The sequence below is a fragment of the Camelus dromedarius genome, chromosome 4 (assembly GCF_036321535.1).
Source record: "Camelus dromedarius isolate mCamDro1 chromosome 4, mCamDro1.pat, whole genome shotgun sequence".
Lineage (NCBI taxonomy): Eukaryota > Metazoa > Chordata > Mammalia > Artiodactyla > Camelidae > Camelus > Camelus dromedarius.
In genome coordinates this window covers 19,994,645-20,011,399 of record NC_087439.1, presented here as the reverse complement: position 1 = coordinate 20,011,399, position 16,755 = coordinate 19,994,645, and the positions used below count along the sequence as shown (strand labels likewise).

General features: G+C 40.8%; 1 protein-coding gene across 1 annotated transcript in view; it reads right to left on the bottom strand.

Annotated features, from left to right (window-relative positions):
* The window catches only part of THSD7B (thrombospondin type 1 domain containing 7B), a 764,170-nt gene that overhangs the window by 21,666 nt on the left and 725,749 nt on the right, over positions 1–16,755 (bottom strand). Inside the window, exons 19-21 of the mRNA XM_064484730.1 lie at positions 16,331–16,446; positions 14,105–14,222; positions 1,018–1,163 (exon numbers count right to left, since the gene is read on the bottom strand). Coding sequence (XP_064340800.1) covers positions 1,018–1,163; positions 14,105–14,222; positions 16,331–16,446 — 380 coding nt within the window. The remainder of the gene's footprint in view (positions 1–1,017; positions 1,164–14,104; positions 14,223–16,330; positions 16,447–16,755) is intronic.

Sequence of the window (16,755 nt, the reverse complement as noted above, 5' to 3'; positions counted from 1 at the left end):
TACACCATTTGCTTAATTGTGATTCCAAGCAGCACTTAAAAAAAATTGCTGAAGGTTCAGGAAAGAGGATTTTAGAGGAAGTAGACAAAGTATTCATATTTAAAGCTATTAGGTTACTTGGGAATTAATCAGCACGGTTACCTTATTTTCTGTAAAGAGGAGACTGAACAAATGTACCACACATTTTTGTTCCTCTGGGACTTATCAAAATACATGGGCATTTCACTTCTGCAAGATGATAATGCCGCGCGACAGTCGTCCTGAAAGGAGCACGAAACGTCTCTATGGGACGACTCGACAGATCTCCTAATGCATCATCAAAATTATCGTTATTGAATGAAAACCTGCTTTGGAATATGAACTGAAGGATAAGCTAGTAAAATAAGAAAACAGGGAAAATCAATGTGCTTTTTCTTACACAAGAAGCCAGAGAGCAAGCCATAGAGGATCTTTGCTGACCCAGCGAAAGCTCTGGGCATGTGAAATATTACGATGTTACTAAGCATTTATATTTCAAGTCAATAAAAAGCAATCACTGAGGAAAATGTAGTAACCTTGGTTCATCTAATACTGTTAAAATATAACTTCCCTAAGCTTTTGGTTTTCAGCCCATATGCAAGATTTTGTCTAAATCTGCAAGTACTTTTCTAAGAAATACAGTCTACAGCAAGCTGTACATTTCCATAGCATCCAGGTTTTGCCTCATTACCTAATGCTTTGATATTTCCGACAAGGCAAGAAGATAGAGAATTCTTGAAGATGCTGAAGAGATTGTAAGTCCCATGACCTGGCTTATTACAAATAGTGCCTAACAAATGGCTATTTATCTTCCTAGCAGTAGCGCTCTGCGTGAGCTTAAGTCATTTGGTTATTTTTCCCATGCTCTCCATTGCATAAAAATACACTGTGCCAGGCCCCTGGGGCTGTGAAATTTATTCCATCAGCGCACAGGGTTGACCAGACGAGTCCTTCGGACACGCTGAGAAGCATTTCTCTAACTGTCGCTACGTGACGTACCTCCAGGTTACATGCAGACCAGTTGCTGAGGATCCAGCTGTAGCAGGGGGTCACTGGGCAGGCTTGCTGCTGGGTAAGCTCTGTGGGGCACGGCCGTCCTTCCCCTTGGGTTGGCATGATGATAAATCGAGTCCGGCTCATTCGACCTAAAATCATAAGGAAGATGTCAGCTTTCCCGTTAGAGTTTGGCTTGGAAAAGGAATTAAAGGACGGAATGCTGCCTTCCATACAGAAGTCTTCATTAAAACACACATGTCCAGATTCCAGTTTTTCTGCCATTTTAATTTAGGCCTCTACAGTGACACGGGTTCCCTAAGGTCTGCGTTATGCTTAAGGATCCGAAGTTCCGTCTTCTACTTCTTTAGTCATCCTAAATCGAAACTCTGTATTGTTGCCAAATAGACTGATCCCATAAACACTGGTGGAATATTAATTCATTCAACAAATATTTCTTTATTAAGCTCTAGAATAACCCTGGCATCCTGCCATGTGCTAGGGGTACAGTGATGAAATTGCCAGATGTACCTTCTGCTCTCAAAGACCCTGTATTTTAGGCTAGGATTACAAATGTTAAACAGAGTCGCATCTTCTTTGTTAGGTTCTAAATTAGCAAGGTGAAACTGCACATAATCCAAATTACTAGGAAAATTCTTTGGGAAGGTGCCACCCTAGTTCTAATCACTGGATTCTCAATTCCTTGAGGTTTGGGTTCTGTCCCTAACATGGTGCTCCTTATATATTAAGTACTAACTGAATGCTTAATTCATATTTTTAGTAATTGTCTACCTGTTATTATCTGGCATCTGAAAGTATGTGATATAACAATATTATTATCGAGCAGGTACCATGTGTTAAACAATTTTCAAAATACTTTATATATACATTGGCTCGTTATATAATCATAATAACCCTAGAGGAAAATTCTATTATTTTCCCATATTACAGACAAGGAAATTGAGACACAGAGTTTGTCACTTGTTTAAGGTTAGAAAGAAGAAAAAACAAACAAACAAACCCTAGTAAGTTGCAAAACAGGATTCAAACCCAGAAACTTTTGCTCCAAAGACTGCTGTGTTAGCCATGATGCTCACGCAACACAGCAAGGACAGCACCTAGCTAGGTCTTTTATGGGAAACAGAAAAGAAACTTCAGATGGCGGTACAAGCTTGTCAATGGTAACACAGGCTTGGTTAACACTGACTCCACCCACCCTGCACCCCTGGGCACGGAGCAGAGCCTAGGCGAGGAACATACGTGTTTGGACAGGTGTTCCTCCCAGCATCACTCAAACCCAGTCATACAGGTTGGACATCACCTCCTTCATATGAAACCTTGTCCCGCTTGATGAACACATTTGGCTCAAGATTTTACATTAATTCTTGCTTAAATAATGTTCAGTTTTATAATAATCTTTATGTTTATTCTCTTGACCTAACTGTCTATTACCCTAACATCATTATAATTGCATCTGTTCTCTATCCACCTCTGTAGGAATAATGACCATGTAGTGTCACCTTGATCACAGCTGAAGAGGTTCTATTTCATTAAAACCAAATAATTTTAAGCTTCTTCTTAAACTGGTGGCATGTGGATGACCATTCCTTTAGGACTATTTTATTTATTACCATTGAAGTGTCAGATATTTTCTGCTGGGCACAGAGGTGGGGGGAACCTAATGAATTCAATAGAAAAAAGTGATGCCATTTTACTTTTTGAGATAACGGAGTCTTAAAACCACTCGCTGATGGCACAGCCCTATGATTTCTCTGCCTTTTTCTATCCAAACACAAAGATATTTTCAAACAATGCCAACAACTACCAAGGAGCATATCGTAATTCTGCCTTTTTGGGGCACCTGATATCTTTTAATAAGTTCCTTTTTCTAAGTCAGGGATATTTGGTTGTTTAAATAAAATAATCAGAGAAAGTGTCCCTCAAATTAGGCACTTCTCCAGCAAATCCTGAATCTATAAATATAAAATCTAGCCACATGGAATACGGAGGCAGTGCACAAGGAGGCCCTCTGTCTCCTCTGGTAGCTGGCTGCTGTCACCTGGGGTTGCAAGCATCAGACTGGATGGAATATTCAACCAAGCACCTATCTCTCAGCCATACGTATTCTAAAAGGGACCCTAATGGCCGGAGACTTAAGGGACTGTTGGTGATCGTGAATTTTCACACGAGAGGGACAGCAGAGGAGGATGCGGCCAAATGGGAGAGATTTAAAATTATGATGCAATGCAGAATATTAGAGAAAGAGTTTGAAAATAGCTGATATGTGGTGGAAAGAAACCTGGACTTAGCATCAAAATTCTCTAGTTGGAAACAGTTCTGTCAAATTAACAGCTAGTAAATGATGTGACCGCCTGGCAGTACTTTAACTCCTCTGAGCATGAATTTCCTCTTCTATAAAATAAAATTAAGTATACGGAGAGTCCTTGTTATCTGAAGATAATTTATGCTGGGGAAAATGCCATTTAAAAGGGAATGTATTTCAAATGGGCATTAAACTATTTTTAATAAATAATAAAATGTCTAAATGGGACTTTTTCTAAAGGAACTGAAAAGTATGCAAATGGATTTTTTTTTAATCTAAAGCAACTACTATGCAGACAATTACAACTATGCAATCACTATTAGAACAAAAAGTGATTATTTCTTACATAATTTTATGATTACCCTAGAAAAGTTTTATCCTGTCACGACTGGCTTTCACAGTTTGATCATAGACTCTTTGGTCTTCGAGTCACTTTTCATCAGTTTTCTCAAGTGCTCCCTCTAATATTTGGCATACAGTTTGCTCCATTTTGGGCCCCTCTGTTGTGGGTGTACATTCCATTTGCAGCCAGAGATGCACCAGCAAATACCATGATGCAATGACAGAGCGTGTGTGTTAATGGAGGAGGCTGGGTGGCTGGGGGGATGGCTTTATAAGCAGTCAGTTCATTGGTGAATGTTTTGATACCATGGTGGGGGGGGTGTGATTTGCCTCCTACAGAACTTATAATTACACTGATGCAGGTAAAGAATACTGAGATGATGGGGACTCCTTGGACTCATCTCATGTCGCTTATAAGAATAAAAAAATACTGTGTATAAACTACCTTACAGTGTATCTAAAATATAGTAGGTGCTTGTTAAAGCTTTTCATAATTGGTAATCATGTTTTTTAACAACTACAATTTTGTATCAGTGCCAAAAACTGGCCCTAGAACAAGCCTGTCATGGGTATAAAAGCATGCAACCTGTTTTCTGTCGGGCTTATAACATTAAATGCACACAACTACAGAGTCCATAATGATTCCAACCCACCAAACCCTTACACCCTCGCTTACACTCCTGCCCTCAGAGGAAGAGTGAAGGTTGTTGCCATGGACAGTCGCATGCTTCCTGTCTGAGAAAGTGAGATATTTCTTGGACACTCTCTGGATAACTCTTGTTGGGGTTTATGTGTTTTAATAAAAGCATAAGATAGGGGAATAGACATCTATTTGAAACTCGAACTCAATAGCTGATATAGACAATATGCTTAATGGGTAATACCAGTGAGACATAGAAACAGGAACTGATTCTCTTATTTATCTGCACTTCAGGCTATAAAAGTGAGAAAAGCACTACATCTGAAATACATTTCCAATTTAATAAAGACCAAGATTATAGAAGGTTAAGTTTGCTAGCAGTTCTCTCTGAACCTGTTCCTCTCCTCCCTTGAGGAATATTGGGGACTCATTATAAGCAGCAGTGATACTAGGCCTACTATTACATTAGCAATAATTTTCTGCAATAAAGGAAAAAGAATTGTGTGTTAAGACCTCCAGAAAAATACAGACAGTGGGGCACACTAGTTGTAAACACATATACACACATAAACAAAAACCCAAAGAGAGGCCAGTATTGGTACCTGCAGACAGGTTTAAGGCACACTGGACCAGATCATACTTCCACTGAATTCAGTGGCAGTCAGACTTCACCCTGAAGAGCTCCATCGACAAAGGCAATGTGGGAAATTTTAAGCAGTTTTAAAAAAAACCCTCAAAATTGGTTAAATAGATGTCAGTTTATACATTCATAAAAGGAACTGGAGTCAAATGCAATGGTTCTCGGTTCTGACCATACTTTTAGACCCAAGTAGCCAGCCACCAGGCACCATTGCAGCGGGATGCTCTAGACACTTGTCCTGTGGCCCTGACACATGCTCATCGAATTAACTGAAAATTATGCTTTTGATAGCTCTGGAAAACCTGAAAATGGTCCAGGCAAACAATGCGAAGGGTATATGTATGGGAAAACGGAAGAAGGAAAATAAGAATAAATAGAGCAGTGAAGAATATTTAACCTTGAACAGTTCATTAAATATCTGAGCAATTTATATGACCTTACCTATAAACTCCAATGCACCATAGACATGTAAATACAAAAAGGGTAGCATATGAAGTCACTCTGAGCTTTGAGAATGTTGTTATTATGAACATTATTATTACTGGTTTGCTTTCCACCTGGGAACTTTTTTTTTTTAATATAAGTTGAATTTTCAAGGCATGTGCACAATCATTGGCAGGGGATGCTCTTCCTGAGCTGACATCTATAAGGGTTTGGCCAACTTTTACCACAAAGGATGATGTTCAGTGTCACCAACCTCAAGTTGATGATGGTCCTTCCTGATGTGCACCCCAAAATTAGGTTACTGAATACAGTGTTTCCACTTTTAAGTATTTTCTCCTTTGAATTTATTCTTAAGCTTTTATTCCTCAGTAGAAAATACTAGCAGATTCCTGGCAAAGGGATACTAACAAAAAACCTTGTTAATAGCTGGTTATGTAATCTCTTAATCGGTTTTAATCACATAGGTCTTTGTGGTTAAGGCAATTTACTGTACACTACCTCTTGTCATTATAAAAGTATTCCTCATTATGGAGGGAGGGACAGAATTAACTGAGTGAATACAATGTGCTACGCTGTAGAGATGACACAGCGTATTCTTGCTTAGTTCTCTCCCCTTCCTTATCCTGCTTTCTTTGCTTCCTGTCCACTGAGAGCACCTGCTTGCCCCACCCTCTAAAACACTTCAACAAGAATCCCAGTCTCATTTCATATGTGACAAACTGAAGCCCAGGGAAGTTAAATAATTTTTTGCAAAGTCACCCAGCTGGAAGAATTGGAACAAAAATTGGCCTTACTCTAAAAGCATGTGCTTTCCAACAAATCTCACCTGGTCCAAGTTAGTATCAGATGCTCTGCTGTGCTTTTTGGCCACTTGAGCAAGTTTGAAAAGTACACTTAGGTCTACTCTCAGCAATAAGTATATTACTTGTATTCATACGTCTCATATTTTCCTTTAGGGAAAAAAACTATAAAATTATGGTACTAACATCTTTCTCTGTGGTAAGTCTTTATTTGCTTCTGGGTACCTGTCGGACTAAATTTCTGCAAACAGCAAGAAGTTAGGTTGTATACAAAATGCTCAGTTAATTTCATGCAGCTCTTTATGCTGGACATCTGTTTTTTATTTCTCTTAACAGACATTATCTGGAGTTTTTATCCAAGTTTATTTTTTAAGTGCCAAGTTTGTTTTAAATATCCACCCTGGATTGACATGGATTTGGGATCAAGGTTATTTTCTAATGGAACAGAGTGGAGAACAATTACGGCCCTGATCTGCAACCTAAAGACAGATCTTCAGCATATGCTTGGCATCACTAGAGATGGAAGATGCAGTAATGATTCTGCATTCAGAGCTACTGTCTGTTCCCCTATAGAGGGATTCCTTGCCTTGTCTGAAAAGTGCTTCAGGCACCCAGACACGTTTCATCCTAGAGAACACTCAGGTTAGGTAAGGCAAAAACTCTGTAGTTTTTCAGCATAAAATAGACCAGTTCCAGCCATGACCATCTATTTGGGAGTGAGGTCAGCTAAACAAAGAAGTAACGAGACCAGTTTTAGAGGTCAAGACAGACCACGGCATCACGGGAGTGAGAGAGGTCTTTTAAAGGAGGATTAGGCACTGTTGCTTTTACTTGGAAACTGAGCTCCAGATTTCTCTGTGATAGTGTGTATGCATTCTAGCCGCTTATTTCCCGTTCTGTTCCCAACAATCACATTCCAGACCCACTAAAAGCTAACAAAACTTGATGGGCCACTATAAATATATAGCAGAAATGCCTCCAATGATGCTCTCTGCATAGGATGCAAGATGACCAGGTCACAGAGAGTGATTCTGGCAATCCTGGAGCTATTCTGTCCATCAGACTCACACAGTCCCTGTCTGGAAGACTGGCTCCCTGAAGCTATATTCCAATTAGATGCACTAGATAGTAATAGGCAGCACTGTTCATTATGAAACAAGTATACATTTAGGAAGCTTAAGATTCAGAGACAATTAAAGCCCTCACTGCTCTTTGTGTTCCAATCTTAGATCCATTTCCTCTACTTAGGCTTAAACATACCTATGAATTATGAGAGTTTTTGTAAAGTGATACAGAACCCAACCCAGAGCAGGTATGTTACATGGACATTTACATCCGTCGAATGTAAAGGGGCAAAGTGGAGAGCATGGGGCTTAGGAGACACCTGAACTTGGGTTCAGATCTTTTCTCTACAAGTGATAAGCTGTATGACCTTGAGCAGATTACTCAATTGCCTGACATCTTACCTATAAAGTTATGCGTATATTCCACACCACTTTTGTAAAGAATGATTACAATATTCCTGGCAACAATAATTGTGCCTTTGACCAATAGATACCAAAAAGTAATTATCCTAATATTTCATCATTTTACTGATAAAAAATAGTGCAACTGAGTTCTGCAAAGGCTAGCTCAAAGTCTTACAGCTTGCTGTCGGAAAAGCCAGCTCTAAAACTCAATCTTCTTGTCTGGTCTATCTTCCCAGTCTACAATTTAGCTTCTTGTTCTCTGTCATGGGAACTGATTACTTGATACAGTTGATAAGTTTGAATTGTTATAACTGTTAGACTGTGCTTGATCAAGGATACCACACAGATCCTATTTTATACACATACTACAAATGAAGGTTACTACTGGCTTGTCTTTGAAAGTTAAAAAAAAAAGAGAAATCACAAACTTGTGGTGCTTTGGAGTTAATACAAAATCATTTTCTCATTAAAGGCTACAGAAAAATCATGTGCTATCTGGGAAATACAAAAGGCAGGCTGGATTACTCGTATAGAAAAGTATTATAAACTCATACATTGAATTTAAAAAATATGAAAGGAAAAATCATAATTTGGGATTAATAACATTCTTGGAATATTATCAGTTAAATAATAATTATGAATAATTCATGATATGCTAAATTTAGTGAGTTCTACATCCCACTGAACTGATGAAAATTCAACAAAGAACATGACTAATCCAAATATTAAGCTCTTCTGTTACAAGCTTTGATCTTTGAAATCTATCTAAAAAGATCCCTTAGTGGAAAGCTAGAATCAGTCTCTCTGTAACATGCAATAAATGGGATTCAAACCGTCCTGACCTTGAAATCTTTAATATAATTAGAAAGTATATGCCAAGCATCAGGTGTACAGTAAAGAAACAATCCAGACGCTCAGAAATAAAGGAAGGGCTCATTTTAGAATTTCCCCTCAGATCAATGTAGTTCTGTAGGTTTGATGACAAAGTGTGGCCGTGGGGAAGCAGCCGGGACATCCAGCTCACCAGGCTTCGCCTGACAGCCCAGTGACTTTCTAAACGGGGACAACTGTGTGCATTTTGCCTTTGATGAAAAGAAGTCAGCCGAGAGCTGCAGGTGAAGTCAAACTCCCATGCAACTTGCTTGCGGACTTTAATGTGACTAAATAAACTCTGTCTCCTCTTGTGGTCGCTGCCCCATTGCCATCGCCAGTGGGAAAAAAGAAGGCGGCTCCTAGAAAAGACAGCCGCTGGCGCGCTGTTTCAGAGGAGATAAGGCACAGATGTTTTCAATGATAGTTTCCAGCCTTTTCAGCACGAGAGTTTTGGTCTCTTTTAAGAAACAAGTTCATCTGTGCCATATACTTCTGCTTTTGATTATCACTGTTAGTTTGTTGTTTTTAGCCTGTGCTGCTTGAGGATTAAGGCATGATTTAAATACAGAATTCTCTCATTCTGGAAACACTACTATCTGCCAGAGGGCTGGTGATCTGAGAAGAGTGGGGCTGGCAGAACTGGAAGGCTGGAATGAGGAAGTAGTTTGGAAGCAGGTGGGATATAATACAACATATGATACATGATATGATATAATGTAATACAGTGTCATATAACCACAAAGGCTATCTCAGCAGTGTCCTGAGGGTAGCTGCTTAAAAACTCAAGGGCCATGTGTCCTATTCTTTGTACTACTCACTTTATTTTTTAAAGATTAAGATCAGGCACAAATGTAATAAAAATACTCATTTTTTAATATTTTTGTTTGTAGGTCGTGACACAGAGCCTTCAATGTAACAGGTTGTCAAAAAATGGCTGTGAGACTGAGCCCAGAGCAGTCTTGTAAAGAAAACACAGGTCGTAAGAGCTATGGTAACTTGTCATTCAATTCTGACACAAATGTCACCTCCTCAGCGGCCCCTCTTCCCCCCTCAAGACACCTGTTATTCTCCATCACATGACCTGTTTTTTAGTTTCAACACAGTACTCATCGGCATCTGTGGCTTTTGTGTTTATTTACTTTTTTTTTTGCCGTCTCTCTGTCTTGTCAGTCTTGTCATCACTGTCTAGTCTTCCCCTAGAATACTGGTTTTATGAAGTCAGGGGATTTTGTTTCCCCGGGATCTTATTCATTCCAGAAAGTGTATCCTCAGCTCCTAGGAGAACGCCTGGCTCTTTGAGTGAGTATTTATGAAATACGTGAGTAAGCCTCTCGATAGCCCTGCCTTCAAGAATAGAACTCAAAAATAGCAGGTCACCATATAGTTCATTTTCCACTCTGCCACTTTTAACAATGAAAGAGCACACCCGTAGGTGTCAGGATGACAGGTGTAAACACACTTTATAAATCTTGGTTGAATACATTCGATTACTGGAGGATTTGTCAAGTATCAGGATCATGGGACATTTTTAAAAAGGCATTATTACATCTTAAAATTCAGGAGACTAAGGCATCTAAAGGTCAAGAAAGGATTCCCAGGAGGTCATCCTAGTACCCCACTAGAGGCTAATGAGGGGTGATTTATAACTAGTGCTATATTCATGTGCCAATGGACACTATTAAATGCCTGCAAAGTGCTTTATGCAACTTGACTTCTCTAAGTAGTTAACATTCCTTCCTGAGTCCCTCTGTGCCTTAGGTCACACAGTGACTTTCATTAGGACATTTCTGAGTTTCTTTATTATCCTAAGGATTAGAAAAGGTGAATTTAAGTTTAAATTCTAATTGCCTAGAAATCTCCAAAAGTGGGATTCAGATTTGGAAAGCTTTTTTTGTTTGTTTTTGTTTTTCTAGTAAACTAACAAGGTTTGATGAGTCCACAGCACTAAAAGAACTGCTTGAAAAAATTAATATTTTATAATACAAAACTGACAATTTGGGGTCCTATTTTCAAAGGTAGCATATTAGCATAACTTGGAGATCTGTCATGCCTCACTGACTCAGTACAGTGGCAGAATTAGGACTTCCAGGCAAAAACAATAATAAACAGATCTTCTGACACCTTGCATCCAACACATTCTTGAGCAATGCTACCTAAGACTTATGAATTTACTTAAAAGGAGAGGAAAATAGCCATTGGCAGCGGTTGGCTGCCTTTGAGTTTCTGACCCAGTCTTCCCTTTCAAGGTTTCCCTTGTGGTCCAGAACTACCGGGCAAGGACAAATGTTGAGTGCCATTCCCCCAGTGCACCAGGCACTGTGTTTCATGGGAACTAGAGGGATTCATCCATGAAGAACCCAGTCAGGGTCTTTGACCCTTTGGACAGACAGATATTACAAAGGATTTAATTTATACATAATTAAAGTAGTAGAAGTGATGGTGAGCTAGTCCACGCAAGGAAAGGAGCCAAGGTAGAAGGAAGCGTACACTCAAAGATGTGACTGAAATATACTTGATTGCAGCAGAGAGACCCAACATGACAGCGAAGGGTAAAGGAGACAGGCAGGCAGGCACAGGTGAGCTCCTGCGGGTCCCTGTGGACCACACTCACAATCCAGGACTTCATCCTTTCTCTGTTCTTCCATGCTACCCTTTACCACTGTGAGAGTCACACCTCTCACAAGGGGCCCATGAGGACAAGACTGCAGTGGGTGGCTCACCCTGGACAGAGAAGCAACCAGTTATTCACATCACTAATGCAAGTAACAGCCCTTGTTTAGTGAACTCATCAACATGTAATATTACCTATTTGTCTATTATCTATTGTCCCTCAACTAGATTGTAAGCTCCATGAGAATCAGGAAATTATCTTTTTTCTCCCTCACTGCTTCGTGCCCAACACATTATACTCTAACTGACACATCAGTATTTATGGATAAATGACTCTTAAGTCAATAGGGAAACAACTGTCCTGATTTGCATTTTTCAAATATCACTTAGGCTGTGATTCTAACGTGTGGCTTTTGAGTAGGGTAAAAGGATGAGATTTGAGAGTGTCTGAGGGTGACTGAGTCTATGGAATAATCTTTAAAAGATCCTAGGAAGTCTCTGATAACACTCTCTACTACAGGTGGGTAGGAAGGTGGAGATGGAAATTAACATACAATAACCACCCATGCTGTCAGTTATTGGACTGGATGCCTACAATACTTCATAGCATTTAATTCTCAAATCCAAAACAAAGCCTCTAACATGTGCATGAATTCCATGTCAAAGATGAAGAAGCTGAGACTCAGAAAGAGTAATTTGCCTAAAGAGCTGCAATTACAACCGAGATTTACCCAACTTTAAAGTCAATGCCCAATCAGAAATGACATCATGCTGCCAATCAGAATATCTGAGAAACTAGCCTAGGTCGGTCACTGAAATCTTGGTCCTAAGATTTACCATGCAGTTTCCTGAGGTGCTTTGCAGACTCACAATTGTGCAGGAAATGACATGTTATTATTGGACATTGCGATTCCCACATTTTGAGCAATGCTCTTTGCAGAAGTAAATTACAGTTTCCTGAGCCACATTTTCCTCACACATATCCTGAGTACTGTTGTCGGCTCTGCCCTCTCCAGGATCTTAGAGCTGAGTTCACAGAGGAGCCCCTTTTCTGTGCCGCATGCTCCCTCAGTTCCTCAGACCATCGCAGCTAAAGCAGAGAATTACCGATAACCCCAGCACACACATTTGTGAGAGGCTCAGAGCCCATATCTTTGTTGGGGCAGGCAGATAGCTAGATATGAGCAGAGAAAGGAGGACGCAGGCCAAATGGCAGGAACTGAGCCAAAAAGGAGCAGCCCGGCCAAATGCAGGAAACCATACATCTTGTGAACAACAGGGGTCCTTGCGTAGACAGAGAAAAGCAGAAACCTCCGCACTAAAAAGAAGTTACACATTTTGGGGTGACAAGTGGCATGGAGGCCAACAAAGCAAGGTGGGAAAAGGCAGGAATCCCCAGTGTCATAATGTAACCTTTTGCTCATTATGCCCTCATTACAATAAAACTAGCCTTGCAGATTAGAAGTACCCATCATGCACCGGGGCCATGACACTTCAGACCCAGACTAAATAAGGACAAAAATCCCTCCTCCCCTTTGGAAGGGGGAGCTGGGATGAAAATCAGGGAAGATGACCCCAAACCCCTTTCCCAAATAAATATTCCGCCCATTCATTTTTACACCCTATGGAACTAACTTGCCAAAGAAGCTCAGCGCAGCTGCTCACCTGAGCCTGCCCGCCCTCCCCTTGACAGTGTACTGTCCATCCTTTAATAAATCCTCACTTTACTCTCTCAACCTCCCTGTCTCATCTCTGAATTCTTTCTGTGATGAGACAAGAACCTAATTGTCGGCAATACCCCAGCACCAGTCACAGGACTTCTGAACAACTGCTTCCACACTGTCTGGTGACCAGATCCAGGCCTTTGAGCCCCATCTCCCCCCAGATTCCATGATTCCTCCACTTGAATTTCTTCCCTTCTCCTCCCCTACTTAGAGATGAACATACAGCAGGATCTTCCCTAGGTCCCTACTCCAGACTGCTGACATTTACCTTGTGATAAACTGTAACTGTTTTTCAGGACCGGAATCCTATACCTGAACCACAGCTCTGTGCTTTCCTGGTCTGCTTTCCTTGTTCTCTCGTACATGGACACCCGTCTTGCTCCCCACTTCAGCCTGATGGCTGGGGTGCCATCGCTGTTGCCATTTGCCCGGCTCCTGAGTACTGACTGCCTTCCTTGCCATTGTGCCGGACTTACCTGGGAACGTATCGTATTAATTGCGATCTGCTCTGCAAAGATTTAAGACTCCCTTTCCTCAGGAACTATTTCTCCCAAAACACTGCTGCTAAGAAGTGACTGACCACCCAGAAACTCCATTTCCTGCTCGACCATCTTGCACTGAGCTGGAGAAATGGGACCACATTTTATCTGACAGAATATAGGAGGGAGAGATGTATGCCACTTCCCACCTGGTCCATAAAAACCTTCACGGAGCCAGCTGGATGGCACCCTCCAGAGAAACGTGCTTATGTTAAAGCAGCAGAGCCTCCATCAGCCCCTGCCCTCGGCTGACACTGTGAGGCAGAGACGACCCCTCCCTCTTCATGGGGTAGCTAAAATTCTTCTCTGACCTATGATATTAAGCCACTGCGATGGGGCAGTTTACCTGACACAGGAGCCAGCTTTACTTCTAGAATATATACTTCTTCTAAAACAAGAGAGGCCAACGTTGTTTGAATTGGTTGAACTGAGGACCTTTGGCATAAACACCACCCCGCAGGGCCAGCAGCCCCTCTGAGTCTGCCACTGTCACCAAACCCTTTCTCCAGCCTCTGCCTGGTCACAGAGGGCCGAGAGGAGGCCGGGCTCTGATCCTGCTCCTCTGGGTCAGCCGCACGTTGTGTCCAGCTGGCCAACACACCTTATGCCCATTTGTCAAGCTCTGGCACACTGAAAGATACTTCAAAACTAAAGTGTGTAGTGGGAGCAAACACAGGGAAGCTAGATACCTCCATGGCCACACGTCTGTGAGCACTCTGTCCAAGCGGTCCACCCCGAGAGCTGACAGTTGACCACACAGTCCACCAGGCAGGGCGTGCTCATCCTCCGGGGCTTCTCCAGGTAATGCTGCAGGTGGGAACGGGGTATGATTGCACTGGAGAATTCATGTCAAGTCAAATCTCTGTCCTTTTATGGGAGAATAGTCTTTATTCTGTGATAATAATCTTCCTATACTTTTGTGGGGAAAAGTATCTTTGCTTCTGTAAACGGGCGGCAAACCGAGAAAATGATGGTCCCTCACTTTACAAAATAGAAACTTGTCAGCCCCAATTTCTTTTCATAAAATCCTTGACTTTTGAATAGACCTGCAGTTAAAATTAAGGAAAGCAGGCCTTTATGTGACACACAGATCTGTCTGTCACTCAGCCAGCAAGGAGCCAGGAGGATGCCTCCGCGCTGAATTCAGGCACCTGCTCTTCTGGGTGGGCTGATAGTGCACACAGAGCTCAAACGATCAGCTACTGGGGCTAAAACAATAAACAGAAAAAGAATAAAATCCAAATCAACAACCCATCTGAAGTTCATGAAAAAGACCAATTAGTCTAAAAACAATCATGATCTTAATCAAGGAAAAGCTGGTGACACAGTTTCTTTTCCTCTTGCCCTCTCTGAAACCCACATCTAGGCCACATTACACATTTTCTAATGGCCAAGACAGAAGAGGTCTTAGTGAAAGAATAAATCATCCAAGAAACACAGAAGAAGAAGAAAAAAAAACTCTGCTTTGGGAATCACACATTGTGTGCTTATTGAGGAAAACTTTGACATTCAATACACGCTAAATGTTAGCAGTGTCCACACTTGAGTAAAATTAATGATTACAGCGTGACTGCTTGCTCAGTGGACAAAATAGAAATCACCACTATGATCCATTTGAGATATATGGGTATTCTAGTTAGGTTAATAATTCAGGACTTTAACATTCTTTAAATATTTGTTGGACATACGATATTTGAAAAGCAGAGAAACTGATTTTTCTATTAATTAATAGTTTATATCGTTCTTTGTATCAAAAGAAAAGGTTTACTATTTGCACTAAATGTAAGATTTCCACTTATGTGGAGTTGTCATACATTCCGCTGATTTATTTTTCCTAAAGCAGACAACTTCTTGAGAGGCAGATGAAATGAAACAAAATGTTAAAATAAGTAAATCACTGACACTTGGTAGACAGAACTCTGCCCTGTACTAGCCAGTCTCAGAATTTCATTAAATGGGACATCCAATTTCAGGTGGTCTAGTCTCAGGGTTGCTGTTGGCCTGTGGTGATACTGTTGGTTTAAAAGCATGTGGTGGCAACACTTAACAGAGTTAGATCAGGGTAAATGAGGAGGATTTTGTTCTGATTTTAATTTCCATTTGTGGACTCTACTTACCTAAGGAAAATTGAGACAACTTTTATTTTGCCAGTTTGTTAAAGTTTCTGTGGAAACCTGGCTTAACTTGCCTCATATATATAATAATTTCCAATTATTCCAAAGATTGTTTTAGTGATTCTTATATGACAGCTTATGGTCATCTTTATGTCTATGAAACTGTTCCTATCATGTGTTTCACATATACATTGGGAAGGAAATGCCAACTTATTTGGAACGTGTCTGATTACAGCTTTTGTCCAAACTCCGCATATTTTTGTTGTGGGAAAAAGAGGGGCAATAAAATTTCAAAAATTTAAAACTCACTACTTGGAGACTTGGTAGGGAGGCATCTTCACTTTGAGAAGAAGAATGCAACTGTGCTAATGACCTTACAATCATTTGCTAAGCAAATTAGCAGAGCATTCTAATAGTGGGTGTCAGTGTTCACCCTGTATGCAAGGGGCAGTGTTTACTATACAGGCAAATGAATCACCTGCCCGATTCAAAGAGTTGTATCTAAATATTAGAAGAGTCACGTGATGTCAACACTTTGTTGGCCAGCAAGTGCCTCTAAATAAGTTCTTGAAAATAATATTTTTTAATGACCTCTGTCATTGTGCAAAATGCAAAATGACCTCTCCTAGTGATTCTAAGTTCAAACTAGTGCGATATAACTGTAAAGATACTGGTACCTCTTATTCTAACTGAACTGCAGCTATAATTCATACTGTCATCTATGTCAAGCATCGTGGAGGTTGCAGACCAACATTAAGAAAACCAAGCTGTGGATGTGGGACACAGACACACAAAATTCACCTGCTCACACTGGTCCACGCCGACGGGCTTGCCGTCACTGCGCACACAGCTCAGAAGGCGGGTCCTCATGCCTTGTCCGCAGGTCGCATTTTCACTCAGCTGGCAAGTGCTCCACTCTACAGGCATAAGATCACCACACTGAGTTTCAAAATTATGGCCATGTGAGCAAAATACAACACACCTTTGATGATCTGCATTGGTTGCAGAAGAATGGTGTGCACAGAATCCTAAAACCACTTCCAAGTGGCTTCAAAAAGCATGATTCAGTTCTATTTTTGCCAAACAATTGATTAACCAGATAATCAAATAAAAGTGAGTTACCTTCCTAAGGTCAAAAGCCAAATGGTTTTTAGAAACCATCTCACAGTTGGCTGGGGTAGGGAAGGAAAAACACTAAGCACGACGGCAAAGGAAAACCAGTTTGG